This window comes from Haematobia irritans, chromosome 5, assembly GCF_050003625.1.
Source record: "Haematobia irritans isolate KBUSLIRL chromosome 5, ASM5000362v1, whole genome shotgun sequence".
In the NCBI taxonomy this organism is placed as follows: domain Eukaryota; kingdom Metazoa; phylum Arthropoda; class Insecta; order Diptera; family Muscidae; genus Haematobia; species Haematobia irritans.
This window is the reverse complement of record NC_134401.1, coordinates 87,779,550-87,794,969: the sequence shown is the minus strand read 5'-3', so window position 1 is coordinate 87,794,969 and position 15,420 is coordinate 87,779,550. Positions and strand designations below refer to the sequence as shown.

The 15,420-nt window shown below is 38.5% G+C and overlaps 1 protein-coding gene across 1 annotated transcript; it reads right to left on the bottom strand.

The window, feature by feature from the left end:
* Positions 1–12,107: 12,107 nt before the first annotated feature.
* Positions 12,108–13,914, bottom strand: LOC142240551 (alkaline phosphatase-like). The gene is made up of 3 exons (XM_075312248.1): positions 13,516–13,914; positions 12,435–13,449; positions 12,108–12,365 (listed from the first exon to the last, which is right to left on the bottom strand). The coding sequence occupies exons 1-3, from the start codon at positions 13,900–13,902 to the stop codon at positions 12,178–12,180; spliced, it is 1,590 nt and encodes a 529-aa protein (XP_075168363.1). The 5' UTR covers positions 13,903–13,914; the 3' UTR covers positions 12,108–12,177.
* Positions 13,915–15,420: the final 1,506 nt, after the last annotated feature.

Genomic DNA, 15,420 nt, shown 5'->3' with positions numbered 1-15,420 from the left:
CGCCGCAAGCTATGCTATATAAATATAACTTATATGGATATTTATCTATTGATGACCATAACAGGTACATAGCTCAGTGGTTAGTGTGTTGGCTTACAAAGTGCATGGTCCGCGGTTCGATTCTCCGTCCAGGCGAAAGGTAAAAAAATTTTAAAAATTTATAAAATCGCATAATTTCTTCTACATTGCTGGTATTACAGGAAAAGGTGTTAAGAACTAAAAAACATCGTGGGTGTGAGAAAGATGTGAGGGAAAATGCAACTAGCAAGAAAACAATGTTTTTTTTGAGTTTGTCCTTATGAAATTGTTTTTACATCCTGGAAAAGAATAAACGCTTATCACAAAAAGTATATACTTTTCTCCCAAATACACTTCCTTACATCGAAAAGCAAATGAGAAACGAACTTTGTTTGTCTAAAATTTCGTTTGGGAGGAAAGAATTATTTTTTTGCGTGTATCCGACACATTACATTTTTTAACATCTAAGCTTTCTATCTGATTAGCCCGACATTTTGATTTCTGTGTAGTTTTCTTTTTTATATATATTTATTTTTTATAAAATGCCTATATAGATTAATACCAGGATTTTACTTCTTAAACTCCTGGAAGCCTAATTATTTTTGGAAATTTTTTGTTTTTATAAATACATATTCTGCAGATTGTTGTTATCTACCCATATTTTGATGTGGTCTCTATATAGTCTTGTGTCGTATTTTAATTTATTGGCCTGACATTAAAAAGGGTGAGTTCTTTACATCCCTGATTTAAATGATTTAAATTTAAAATTAGGGTTCTTTAGGACATATAAATACATATGAAAAAATAGAATACTTATATCGGTCTATTTTTGGAAGACTACACCAAAAAATTACAATTGGAATACTGTTAAAATGAGATTTAGGTACATCACCTGGAGTCGACTCCGGAGTCGGAGTCGAGGCTAATAAGGAATGCTGGAGTCTGTGTCGGAGCTGGTCAAATATAAAGGGTGGTCAAATATAAAGGGTGATACGGTCAAAATTTGGTCAAGGAAAAACGCGTGTAAATCGGTGAAATCGTTTATTTAAAAAATCAAATTAAATTTCTTTTTCAAGTTCAATTAGTATAAAATTGACTCGACTCCACAGCCCTGCTCGAGGGACGCATTCACATTAGCGTATCGGATAATGCTGGTAACATTGTAGCTGCAATGAAACTTGGAAATATAAATCATTTTGGTTGTGTCTCCCACACAGTGTTGCCAGTATTTTCCGGGTTCTTGTCCCCAAACTGGAACGCTTTCATCCCCAAAAATCCCCAATTTAATTTAAAATTTCCCACAAAAATCCCCAAAAAGTTTTTAGCAAGTTTTTTGAATAAAGTAAAGGAATAAACTCTGCTGTAGAAAATCCATAAAAAATTAAATTAGAAAAATAAGAAGATTTCAAAACACAAAACTAGGAGGCGGGTTGAGCACCCGATAGCATCCGATACAAGCCATCATTAAAATTATTATTGGTATAAAGTGTTATCGATTTTTTTTTCTTATGCAAATCATCTTCTAAATGCTCGAGAAATAAAAATGCGGATTCGGTCAACATATGTATTTATGAATCAAAACATAATTATAAATAGGCAAGAAATAAAATTGGGTGATCGATCAAACGGCGTTGTTGTCCCGATATGCACTCTATTCTATATGTAGTGGATATATTTTCCAAATCAGTGATGTACGCAGATAAGTCCTTACGAAATAATTTCACATACAGGCACATGATATGCAACAACGATGACCAACTGACGAGGAATAATCCGAACAACAACATTAGACTACCAGTGCAATAGATAAAGCAGACGAGAGCAGTGATGATCCATTATAATAAGGCTATGGTCACACTAGGCAAATTTTTGACCAAAATGAGAGTCAAACATTTTTCCAGAACCTTTTTCCATATATGTCAATACGGTTTTTGGAAAATATTCCTACCATGATGTTATACGAGTATATCTAATATGAGCTAAAAATGGTTTGGCTGTGGCGACAGATTGTTTTTTGATTTATGTCAAATATTTGCCCAGTGTGACCATAGCAAAAGAATTGTTTTGTGTGATCGTTGTCTCATATGTAAGTGAATAATAGTTGTTGATCGGATAAAAACCAAAAATTTCAAAATAGTAAAAACTTTCTTAGGAAACATAGTACGAGGGCCGTTCGGAAACTTCTTAGCCTATCAATGAAAGAGAATAGTTAGTTTTTCAAAAATATTTTTATTTTTCAATATAATCTCCTGAAACTTCAATACACTTAGTCCAACGCTTTTCAATTCTATTCCGTGATTAAAATAATTTTCCTCAAGGTCTTCAAAATAGTGGTTTACAACTGTAATTGCATCTTCATTTGAGGTAAAACGCTTGCAAGCAAGGTTTTTTTAGATTTGGAAACAAGTAAAAGTCACTGGGAGCTAAATCAGGAGAATAAAGTGGGTGGTCAAGCAACTCGTACTTTAATTCGTTGATTTTAGCCATTGTTAAAACACTCTTGTGCGCTGGTGCGTTGTCTTGATGAAAAAATATTTTTTTTGTGTTGTAAGCCAGGATGTTTTTCTCGTATTTGTACATTTAATTGGTCCAAAAGGTTGCAATAGTACTCTGAATTTATTGTTTTACCCTTTGCAGATAGTCAATCAATAAAATTCCTTTGATGTCCCAAAAAACCGTTGCCATAACCTTACCAGCCGATTGAATTGTTTTTGCCTTCTTTGGGGCACTTCCTCCAGCTTCAGTCCATTGTTTGGATTGCTCTTTTGTCCCTGGAGTATAGTGGTGGATCCATGTCTCATCAATAGTTATGAAACGACAATCAATTTTATTTCGCTTAAAACGATCCAAACAAGCTTGAGAAATATTCATTCTTATGCGTTTTTGGTCGAATGTTAACAAATGCGGCGCCCATCTTGCAGAAAGCTTTTTCATCTGTACTTCTTCATGCAAAATTAAATGGACTCGATCATTTGAGACGCCCATGATATTTGCAATTTCACGCACTTTTATTCGTCGATCATTTAATACCATATCATGCACTTTGGCTACAATTTCTGTTGTTCAATGCTTGTACGACCACGTTTAAATTCAGCAACTCAATTTTTTATTGTTGCTATGAAGGAGCGCTTTCACCTAACACATTCACCATATAATTATGAATTTCTTGTCCCGATAAACCTTTTTTATGTTAATATTTAATGCCAGCACGCATTTCTAATTTTTCCCATTGTAAAAAAAATTGCGGATGCGTCTTTTTTGAACACCTGTTTCTATATGAAGGAGTTGCCAGATCAAAACAAAATTTAACATGTGTTCATAACAGAGATGGAAGTTTCCAAAACACTTAACTTTTTTCTGTTTATACCGCGCTTTTTGTTCTAGGCTAAGAAGTTTCCGAACAGCCCTCGTACGTTGCATTTTCAAGTTTTAAGATAATAAAGTACTTACAACCATTTTTATTTTGTAAAATTTGTTTAAATATAACGAAAAATATTGTAGGGAAAATGCTTATGATTACTAATTCAGTAATGGTGGTTTAGGGTATGATATAGTCGGCCCCGCCCGACTTTCTACTTTACTTACTTGTTTAATAATCGTCAACCGTCGAACTGAACGGACGTGTTTTTTAATAGCGGAGTATTTCATCGTAATAAGTACTTATTACGAATTTCACGTGTGGTGGAAATAATAAACCACCATGCAGCGAAATTCAAAGTCATCCACTGGGTTGCTAACTTCAGGGCCCAGTGGACGGGTAACGACTGAAGTTATAAATTTGGGCATCGACCAAGAGTCAGGCCCAATTAGTCGACCTGTAGACGGGTCGACTGGCGGTGACACTTTGGCAAGTCGAACCTTTTCTAAGGTGACGACATCAAAAGGAGGCAATCCCTCTCGAAAGAGATTCAAGGAACGAAGAAATGCTTTGTTTATCCTAAAGAAATTAGGATCAGTCGACCCAAGCACGTTGTCGGCTAAGCAAAGCGATTCCTTAAAATGGGCTCAAGGAATTCTTGAAGCTGGAAAAAGGGAACGATCACCGGATGAGCTGCCATCCTCTAAACGGGATCAAAGATCGTTTGCCTCAGTTGCAAAAGACAGCCTTGTGATGGCTATTATTAATAAAGGAGCATTGGACGGTATGATTCCAAGGCAAAAATGGGGGGAAATTGAGAACGCGATGTCTGGTGTCTACTCAGAGGTGCGAAAAAAGTTTCCCGGACCAAGTCCTCGACGGCAAGATGCTGGATGGTATCAAGGACGATATAAGTTAATAGCTTTTGCAGACCAGAGGTCTATGGATTGCTTTAAAGCTGCATTGATGCTAATTGGTGAAGTTTGGGAAGGAGCCGCTTTGGAGTTAGTCGATAAAAAAGACATACCGGCTAAACCTAGAGCACATGCATGGATACCGGCAAACCCTCCTGATCCTGAGTCAATACTAGAGAGACTAAAAGAATGTAACCCAGATCTTCCAACCGCCGATTGGAAGGTTGGTCGTTTGGATGAGGTGGATGGACCAAGACCACATGCGGTGTTTATATTAAACATAGAGTCGCTGCCACATCTAGCCCAGACCCAAGGACGCGTAAGTTATGGCTTTCATGATATCCATATGAAGGTATACAAAAGCGATCAGCCAAAGGATTCCGAAACGGACAAGCCTCCGGTAGAGTCAGCAGTGGAAAAATCTCCTAGCGAAGCCGAAGGAGACATAAAACCTGCAGACTATGGCGAAAATCATATGCGGGAAGTTTCTACAGGCTCAAGCCTCACCAAAGCTGAACCGCGGATTGTTGCGAGAGTCACCGAGATCTGTGAAGAGGAAGCCCTTGATGACTCAATTGAAGCGGCTGATGTGACGGTGGTTGAAAATTTGGATGGTTCTACGGTTCCTCCAGATAAATCTTCACCATTGTAAGGCCGCTTGTGCTGCCTTAAAAGTTCTCCTGATGAAAGGAGACATAGATATAGTTCTTATTCAAGAACCATACATATATAAGAACAAGATCTGTGAATTAAGCACTCCGGGTTTCAAACTTTTGCATAATACCGGTACCGATGTAAATCGAGCAAATATTGGGTATCTTCGGTCTACATGGGACATGATAGAGAGATGCCACCCTGTGCCGTTAAGACCTTAGTTGAGGAGTCACTAAAAACAAAGACAAAACTCATTATGGGATGCGATGCAAATGCACATCATAGTATTTGGGGAAGTAGTGATACTAATGCAAGGGGAGAGTCGTTAATAGAGTTTATTTTGCGTACTAACCTGGTAGTTTGCAATAAGGGAGATGCACCAACCTTCGTCACCAGGAACAGACAAGAGGTTTTGGACGTAACGTTGACCTCTCCGGAACTGAATGATAAGATATCTGAGTGGCAAGTTTTGAGGGAACATAGCTTCTCAGATCATCGCTACATCAGTTTCAGATTGGCTGTTCGTACTTCAAAGACCATATTTCCGCCAAATGTTAGGAAAGCTGATTGGAATAGGTATAGGGAATCGTTCAATTCGATGATACCGGAAATGCCGGAGACAAATATGAGCACTGTGCAAGATATCGAACACGCAGTGGAGCGGATTACTAAGGCCTTCAACATTTCACTGAAAGCTGCTTGCCCTAGAGGAAAGCCAAGGGGAAAAAATCGGCCGCCATGGTGGACTACGGAGTTAAGTAATATGAGGAAATCCTGCAGGAAGCTCTTTAACAAAGCAAAGTCCACAAGAGCTCCGGAGGATTGGGACACTTACAAGATGAATCTGAGAGAATATAAACGAGAACTGAGAAGGTCTCAACAAAACTCTTGAGATGATTACTGTAGCAGTATTGAGAATACGTCAGAGGCTTCCAGACTACGGAAGGTACTAGCATCCACTAACACCGCTCCAGGTTTCATTAAAACATCGGAGGGAAATTGGACAACGTCCAGTGAGGAGACGTTGGTGGTACTTTTGGACACACACTTCCCTGGAAATCAGACGGTTGAACCATGTTCCGGCGGTGTAACAGAGGCTCAGCGATCATTTCCTATCGAGGAAATTGTGTCGGAATCTAGAATAAAATGGGCTTTAAATAGCTTTGGACCATTCAAATCCCCCGGACCTGATGGAATTACTCCGGCGGAGTTACAGGCAGTGGCTGAAAGAGTTATCCCCTGGTTGACGGTGATATATAAACGATGTGTAAACTTAGCATATATTCCAGAAAAGTGGAGGGAAACAAAAGTCGTCTTCATACCTAAAGCAGGAAAAGCCTCTCACTCGAGTGCGAAGGATTTCCGACCAATCAGCTTATCCTCATTCCTACTTAAGACCCTGGAGAGGATGATAGACATGTATCTTAGAACTAGCGTGGATTCAAGTTTGCTCTCGAAACGACAGCATGCATACTCGAAGGGCAGGTCTACTGAGACCGCATTGCATGAACTAGTCAGCTTTATTGAAAGCTCACTATCTGTCAAAGAATACACAAACGTGGCGTTTCTAGACATCGAAGGGGCGTTCAATAATGTCCATCCGAGCTCGATATTAAATGGACTGACAACTCTGAATGTTGATCCAGGTATACTTAGGCTGTTAGACGAACTTCTAATAAAGAGACGTATTTCAGCCACACTAGGGCAAGCAAACATACAAAGGTATGTGAACAGAGGCACTCCCCAAGGAGGAGTTCTATCACCTCTTCTTTGGAATGTTGCTATAAACAACCTTCTGGTTTCCCTAGAAAAAGAAAGGATAAAAGTGGTGGCATACGCAGATGATGTGGCGCTAGCAGTCAGGGGAAAATTCCCATCCACAATCAGAGATATTATACAGAGAGCTCTCCGGATGACTGAGAAATGGGCGAAAGATAATGGTCTTGGTGTAAATCCAGCAAAGACAGAACTAGTCATGTACTGCAAAGATCGTAAAACTCCCACGGTTAGGCCCATTTCCTTAGGGGGTACTGAAATTCCCTTTGGTGAGTGTGCAAAATACCTTGGCGTTATTTTGGACAGGAAGCTGAATTTTAGGCTTAATATTGAAGAGAGGGCGAGAAAAGCCACGGTAGCTTTGTACTCGTGCAAAAAGGCAATAGGGAAAAAGTGGGGACTAAAACCAAAAATTGTGCATTGGCTATACACTGCAGTAGTTAGACCTATAATGCTATATGGTGTTGTAGTCTGGTGGCCGGCACTTCAGAAACCGACTTGTTTAGATAAAGTTCAGCGTATGGCGAGCTTATGTATCTCAGGCGCATTTAGTAAGACAGGAACAGACTCCCTTAATGTCATGCTACATCTATTGCCTTTAGACATTTTGGCCAAACAGTCAGCTGCAACAACGGCTGTGCGGTTGCGCGAGCTATCGCTGTGGTCGGAAAAAATGTACGGTCATAGTTCGGTCCTCAAAATAATGCCAGATGTGCCTAACGTAGTGGATTATACCCTGGCAAAACCACTTTTCGACAAAAAGTTTGAAACTCTAATTCCCAACAGTGAGGCGTGGTGTACACAGACCCCGGGGAATAAAAGATATATAGATTTCTATACTGATGGCTCCAAATTGAATGGACAAGTGGGGTTCGGAGTATATTCTAAAGATCTGGAAATTCGAATAGCGAAAAGATTACCTAATCACTGTAGTGTTTTTCAGGCTGAAATATTAGCAATAAGAGAGGTGGCGAATTGGCTGAGAAGTAATGTTCCAACAAATATTGGCATTAATATATACTCAGACAGTCAACCTGCAATAAAATCCTTGGACTCTGTGTTCCTCAACTCGAAAACGGCCATCGACTGCCGCAAATCTCTCAATGAGATGGCTGAGCAGTACAATATTCACCTAATATGGGTGCCTGGCCATAGGAACATACCGGGGAACTGCGAAGCGGATGAGTTGGCAAGGCTAGGGACTACCTTACATATTCCAGGGGAACTGGAATTTGTTGGTATGCCCCTAGCTACCTGCAAGCTCATGCTGCGTGAGAAGGCTGTTAGGATGGCAAATGTTCGATGGGAGAATTGCAAGGGTTGTAACGACACCAAGCAAATATGGCCCCATTTCAACTTAAACCGCACACTAGATATGCTAATGTTCTCGAGACGTCAGATATCACTCCTGATATCTGCTATAACGGGTCGCTGCCTGATAGGCGATTTTGCAAAAATTATTGGCGCGAAGTATAATGACTATTGTATGAGCTGTCATGATGCGGAGGAAAAAGAATCAATTAAACACCTCTTGTGTGAGTGTCCTGCATTTTGTGTAAAGCGCAAGCAACTTTTAGGAGCATATAGCTTCAGATTACTGGCGGATCTGGAAAACGTTAACTTAAGCAGTCTGCTAATGTTTTTGGAACAATCTGGTTGGTTCAACAAAGAAAAATAATCAAGAAGGTTCAGCGGTTAAAACTAGAAGTGCCCATATGTAATAGGTACTTTTAGTTAATGTGGTATCACAATGGACTGAATAGTCTAAGTGAGCCTGAATCTTAATCGGGCTGCCACTTTAACCTAACCTAACCTAACCTAACTCTGTAGGTTCAGAACCAACTATATCTTCTAATATCAGACATTTCTGTTCAAATTGTGATACAACACCCATGAACATGTATCCCTTAATGGTCTTATGTTAAATATGGAAATGTGGTTTAGGCGACCGGACATATCCCCCAACGGACATTTCGCCCAAAATGATGTTTGGGCGTTATGACCTCCATTGGGGCGGTCACATCGCCCAATTTTAGTTTGGGCTTTATGTCCTCCCTCATCGCGGTCATAAGCCCCACAAAAAAATGTGGGTGTTATGACCGTTTGAATATAATTGAATATAAACAATAGTTTAAAATAACAAAATATATTTTTTTTAAATCATTCAAAAGCTATATATGATTACTTCATCTATCCATAATTTTTTTTTAAATATTTAATAGATAGATATGCCTCTTATTGACAAATATTGAATCCTGCTTTTATTGTGTATGCTGGAAGAAGATGTAAAACTAGCATATCTTGGCTTCATCGTTTGTTTTAATTGTTTTTGACAGGAACATAATTTTTGACTATTTTTCTTCTCAGAGTGCGATTGAAATGGAAAAGAGGCTAAAGTGGCACTACGAAGACCTATTTCGCTCGTGAAATAGGTCGGTTTAAGCTCCAAGACATTTGAATTTATATATTGAAACATGAAAATTCGGAAATTGATAATTTGTTTCTTTTGAACAAACCAGACAAATGCTGAATTGAAAATTATGTATTTTAAACTGAAAATTGGAACAAGATGAGATGATCGATTTGCTGCTGATGGTTACGTGAAAAAAATCGCGCGCGCGATTTATTTCAAGTACCCATCAGCAGCACATCGATCATCTCATCTCTTTCCAATTTTAATGTTTGGAACAAGATAATAAAACGAAAGTTGCAAGAATGTGAGGATGAACTGAATGTGATGAATTTAAAAAAGGATTCGCGCGCGCGATTTGGAGGCAGATGAGATGATCGACGTGCTGCTGATGGGTACTTGAAATAAATCGCGCGCGCGATTTTTTTCAAGTACCCATCAGCAGCACGTCGATCATTTCATCTCTTTCCAATTTTAATGTTTAGAACAAGATAATAAACTGAAAGTTGCTAGTATTTGAAGACGACGAGAATTCGCGCACGCGAATCCTTTGTTAAATTCATCACATTCAGTTTGTCCTCAAGTTCTTGCATCTTTCGTTTTATTAACTTGATTTAAAAAATTAACACATTTATACACAGTTTGTAACCTTCTTAAATATTAGTAATTTCTTGTACCCATAAGATAAAATCGAACGACCGAAAAAGGGACATCAATAAAACAATAACATCTCTGGGGTGGAACACAAAGAGACTGTATGCCAAATCGGCTTCCATAATAGTGGTTTGCTAAAATATCTTTTCCGGCACACTTTCGCACATTTAGTATTCACTCATATGTTCTGATTTGGCAAATAGTGTTATGAGTTCTTGGGGGCTTTGTGGAGCGTTTTTCACCATTTTCTCCTTAATTTTCTTATAGACCACGAGATCTGCACTGTCTTTCTAGTTACGGCATTTGGAATTAAATACCGTACGTATTTAGTTAACCAAAATTGGGGATCAAAACTACTTCATTTAGGATAGTTTTTGATTTGTATTCCGACATTATTTTCCCCATAAAATATTGGGCGTTTTGACCGCCTATTTTTTGGGACATATGACCGCGATGAGGGAGGACATAAAACCCAAACTAAAATTGGGCGATGTGACCGCCCCATTGGAGGTCATAAAATCATTTTGGGCGAAACGTCCGTTGGGGGATATATCCGGTCGCCGTGGTTTATACTCCAAACCTATACCAATAATACCCCACAAATTTTTATGTTTCCTAATTCAGTAGGGGTGGTTTAGGGTATGATATAGTCGGCCCCGCCCGACTTTCTACTTTACTCACTTGTTTTAATTTAAGTTTAACTTTGTTCTTTATCACCATTTTTTGCATGATTTTTGTATTGGTGTTGTTTCGCAAGAAGCTAAGTCATCGTGTAGTCGTCGGCCTTAAATTATGTTGAATTGAAATTGTAGTTATAGAAGCTGATTAAGAAACATAAGAACAAGACTGGAAAATAATCATAGATCTGTATTGTGAATCAAGATGAACTGAAAGAAAACTAAATGAACAAATCGAAATAATTGCCTAAACTAAAGCTTTAAAGGTGTTTTATTGTGCAACTGCATGGTGCTTCATTTCATGCATGTGCTCTAGGTCTAGCCGGTATGCCCTTCTTCTTGACTAAGTTCAAAGCGGCATTTTTCCATTTAGCATTGACAAAGCTTTAAAACAATACGTAGACCTCTGGTTCGCAAATGTGATTATTCTAAACCGTCCTTGGTACCAGCCGGCGTCATGTTGTCTAGGATTTGGACCGCGAAACTTTTCGAACGCCTGTGGGTAAACGCCAGGTAAAGCATGCTCAATTTCCCTCCTATTTAAACTTTATATTCATACCATTACGTCCATTACTCTCCGGTTAATGATAGTAATCACAAGAGTGTCCTTAGTGACTGAGGCAAACCATCCTTAATCCCGTTTGGAAGATGACAGCTAATTTCAAGAATTTCTTGCGCCGCACACAGAGAAGCACTATGATCACCTCAAACATGTTTCAAGAGCAAAATGTTATTTTTGAACGGGAAACATGGAACGTGTTTGTCGTAACCATGTTATGAAACTATGTATCTGACTTCGGCAACTATGTATGTTTTTTTGCGAAAACAGCATTTTTGCGACAAACATGTTCCATGTTCTCCATCCAAAAATAACATTTTGTTCTTGAAACATGTTTGAGGTGATCATATTCCCTCTCTGCGTACAATTTTAAGGAATTGCTTTGCTTGCGACAGCGTGCTTGGGTTGACTGATCATAATTTCTTTAGTATAAACAAAGCATTTCGGTGTTAGTTAGGTTAGGTTAGGTTAGGTGGCAGCCCGATGTATCAGGCTCACTTAGACTATTCAGTCCATTGTGATACCACATTGGTGAACTTCTCTCTCATCACTGAGTGTTGCCCGATTCCATGTTAAGCTTAATGACAAGGGACCTCCTTTTTATAGCCGAGTCCGAACGGCTTTCCACATTGCAGTTAAACCACTTAGAGAAGCTTTGAAACCCTCAGAAATGTCACCAGCATTACTGAGGTGGGATAATCCACCGCTGAAAAACTTTTTGGTGTTCGGTCGAAGCATGAATCGATGGCTTCTGTGTTATTTGAACTTCTTTCTTGAAGGATTACCTCCTTGATTGATAACTTCAGTCGAAACCCCTCCACTGGGCCCTGGAGTGTAGCAGCCCAGTGGATGACTTTGAATTGCGCTGCATTGTGGCTTAATCTACCACAATACTACTACGGTAAATTTAGTAGGTAGTAGTAGGATTTAAACGGTTGAATCCAAATGTCCAGATATAAATAAAGTAGTGCGATATTCGTTTTTTTTTTGGTATTTATTGTTTCATAATTGGACAATGAATGAATTTCTTTTTTCGACAACAAAAAATAATTCATAAATAAAAAAAAATTCTTTACATCACGAGTGTTTAGTAATTCTACTGGGGAAGTAAAAAGTGATTGTTTTTTGATTGTGTTCTTTTTATATATATTCTCCATTTAGATCTGTGAATTACATAGAGTTGGACCGTTGCCAATGCATGCAGCATACGCCATTAAATGTGGTATAGTATGTTGCTGCATAACACCCCGGAACAAATGAGAATGAGGTCCTCGGGCATATACTCCCACATCATCACCAGCATGAGTTCCCTGGGAACTGGGAATTTGACTAGGATAGGTGAAATCTAAAATGACATAATAATAATGCGTTTAGCGATCTATTGGGAAATTATTTAGGAATTACAAATTCTCACCTGGATCTTGAGATATAATAGGCTCCAAATCAATGCGTTGACCATTTGCATCTAAATATTGCTCGGGACCAACAGCATAGTTCAGAGTAGAATATTTCACACCATTGTCATCTACATCATGCTCATTTAAACCCAAAATATTGGTACCTCGACCAGGATATCCTGTTATGGTTAAGGGATGACTGTGATCGGCTGAGACCACAATTAAGGTGTCATCTTCACTTGTCATATTCATTGCAAGTTGAACTGCTTTATCCAATTCCAATGTCTCATCCAAACTCTTGGCGGCCTTATTATAATGATTGCCGTAATCAATCAATCCTCCCTCAATGAATAAGACATAACCTTTTTTATTGCGTTTGACTAATTTCAAAGCAACTTCCGTCATTTCCGAGAGAGTAGGCTGTTTCACAGGATCAGCATCCATGTGAAAGTCCATTAAATCAGAATGGAAAATACCCATGATCTTGCTGACTTTATTAACATTCACATTTAATAATTGCTGGCGATTGGTTACCAAGGTTCCTTTGGGATTTTGACTTTTCCATAATTCTAATAAATTTTTACCATCCAAACGTTCACCAGGTTGCCCATGGGCATCCACAACAGAGTTGGGTAAAAATTTACCCATACCACCTCCCATTATAATATCAAAATTTCGTCCAGGTGATCGGTTAATCAATTGCTGGGCCATATCCATACAGGGACCTTGTTCGTATACCTGCTGAGGTATATCAGCATCACATTCCCAAAAACGATTGGCCACTTTGGCATATAAGCCCGAGGGACTGGCATGTGTTAGAGTGGTCGTCGTTATGAAACCGGTTGACTTGCCTGCCTCTTGGGCCCAATCGGCTATGGATGAGAGTTGATACTGAGGGTCCATGCTCATGCTACAATTGCTATACTGGACTTTGGGTGAAACCCCTATAGTAATGATATTTGTTTTAATACCACACAAGTAAGCGGTGGCAGTACAACCAGAATCTGGAACTTGGGCATTTGAACAATAGGTCTGCAGTCAAAAAAAAAAAAAAAAACTAAGTAAGACCAGGCTTCATTCATTCGTACGCTTACTCACCTTACTCAATGCTGTGTGCGGAAATTTCTCAAAACTCAGTTGATCCTCCTCGCCTGGATTACCCTTCAATTGTCCTTTAAGTATACGTGAAGCGGTCAAAGTATTCAAAGACATGCCATCACCCAAGAAGAAAATAACATTTTTTGCTTTTTTGTTGTTGTATTTCTGCAAGCGGCTTGCCAATTCACTGCGAGCCAATGTACGCCAAAATTCAGGATCTTTTTCATGTTCGGGTGTAATTTTCCCATTGCCTACATTTTCAAATATACGAGTACTTGAAGAATCTTTTGAACCAGTTAATTTATGTAAAGGATGAAAGTCCCCATCTTTAAGGGACACACTCCAGACTGCCTCTACCAGAATGAAGATAATGAAAATTGGCTTCATAGTTGATGCTGCTCCAAGGCTATCTCCAATCGCGTCTCCGCTTGAAATTAGAATGGTAACATTTGGGGATTCTGTAACAGAATTTATAGCGATGTTTGTTTGTCCGCTGCTTTAAACTCTCATTAAAATATATTATGTTTAATGTTGCCATTATATGAAATGGTTATCTTGAATCGTAAATATCGTAAAGCGTGTTTAGGAGATGTGCGATTTTGTTATCAGTGAATATCATCGAATTTTATGTATTCGTCTGTACGCCAAAAATAAATGGGTTGTAGCAAACGTTGTTATTCTCTGACAGTGGTTTGTATTTCTCCGAAAAGTTCAAACATTTATCACAAATAAAAGTTGATAGTTTCACTGCAAATAGGGGAATGTCTAACCCAGAGAATGAAGCCGACCCATTTTTGTCGACGGCGGCGGATTGACGGCTAAGCCGATATAAATTTGTCCATTCGGCGGAGGACAATTATTCATTATAAAATCAATTAAAGTTATTCGAATGGTAATGAGATTAGTTGTGCAACCAATCTTAAAATTAAATAAATTTTTGCAAAACGGTTATAGCAGTTTGATATTTCTTGATTGTGGGTGGAAGGTTCAAAATTTTGGCTAAAAACGACATTTTTATAAATACATTTTTCTGATTTAAATCGATATTTTTGATTAATTGCCGGCTAAATTTGAGTCGAGATTAGTCGACATATTCGGCGGCGACGTCGACTGGCCAAAAATAGTCGGCGGCGACTGAAATCAGCGGAGCGACTCGGCGGCTTCATTCTCTGGTCTAATCGCACGGACGAAAAAGACTGTTTTCCATATGTTTGGGTGTAAAAATTATATGTTTAGAACTCAAATTTTTTAACACAATATTTTTAAGTGCAAATATATAATGTTCATAAACATAAAGCATAACATGTTTGGGACATATATGTTAATACGTTAGAACATATTATGTTTGGGACATAAAATGTTGCTTAGATGCAAACATATATTAATTTGGAAATAGCCTATAAACATATATGTGTTTAGAAAGACAGACCTAGAGAGTATGCTGCAAGTAAAATAATGGAAGCAACAAATTGGCGCCTTAAAAATATATCCCCAAAAAGAAAATTGCATTAACATTTTTTTTCTACCAGTGTATGCCCTAAGGTGAAAAATAATATGTTTGAACAATACAAACAATATTTTGTTTGGACCAATCCTATAAAAGTATAAATGCTTGAAGCAAAATGTGTTTGGGCCGTAAATATGGCCCAAACACATTTTGAAGCGATTTTTTTAGGGTGCGTATTGCAGTCTAAACGGTATTGCCTGAATTAATTAATCAATATATCGTTTTAAGCTGAAAGTCTTGTCACACTTGCAGGAATATAAAATTTAAATATAATGTTTAACTGCAGACCCTGCAAAAAATGTGGAAGTTCTTCCAAAAAGTTTGTACAAAAATTATCCTCTCGAGAGAGGGCTTAGATTTCACTTCACGAGCAGTTGTTTTGAGGTGATAACAGGTTG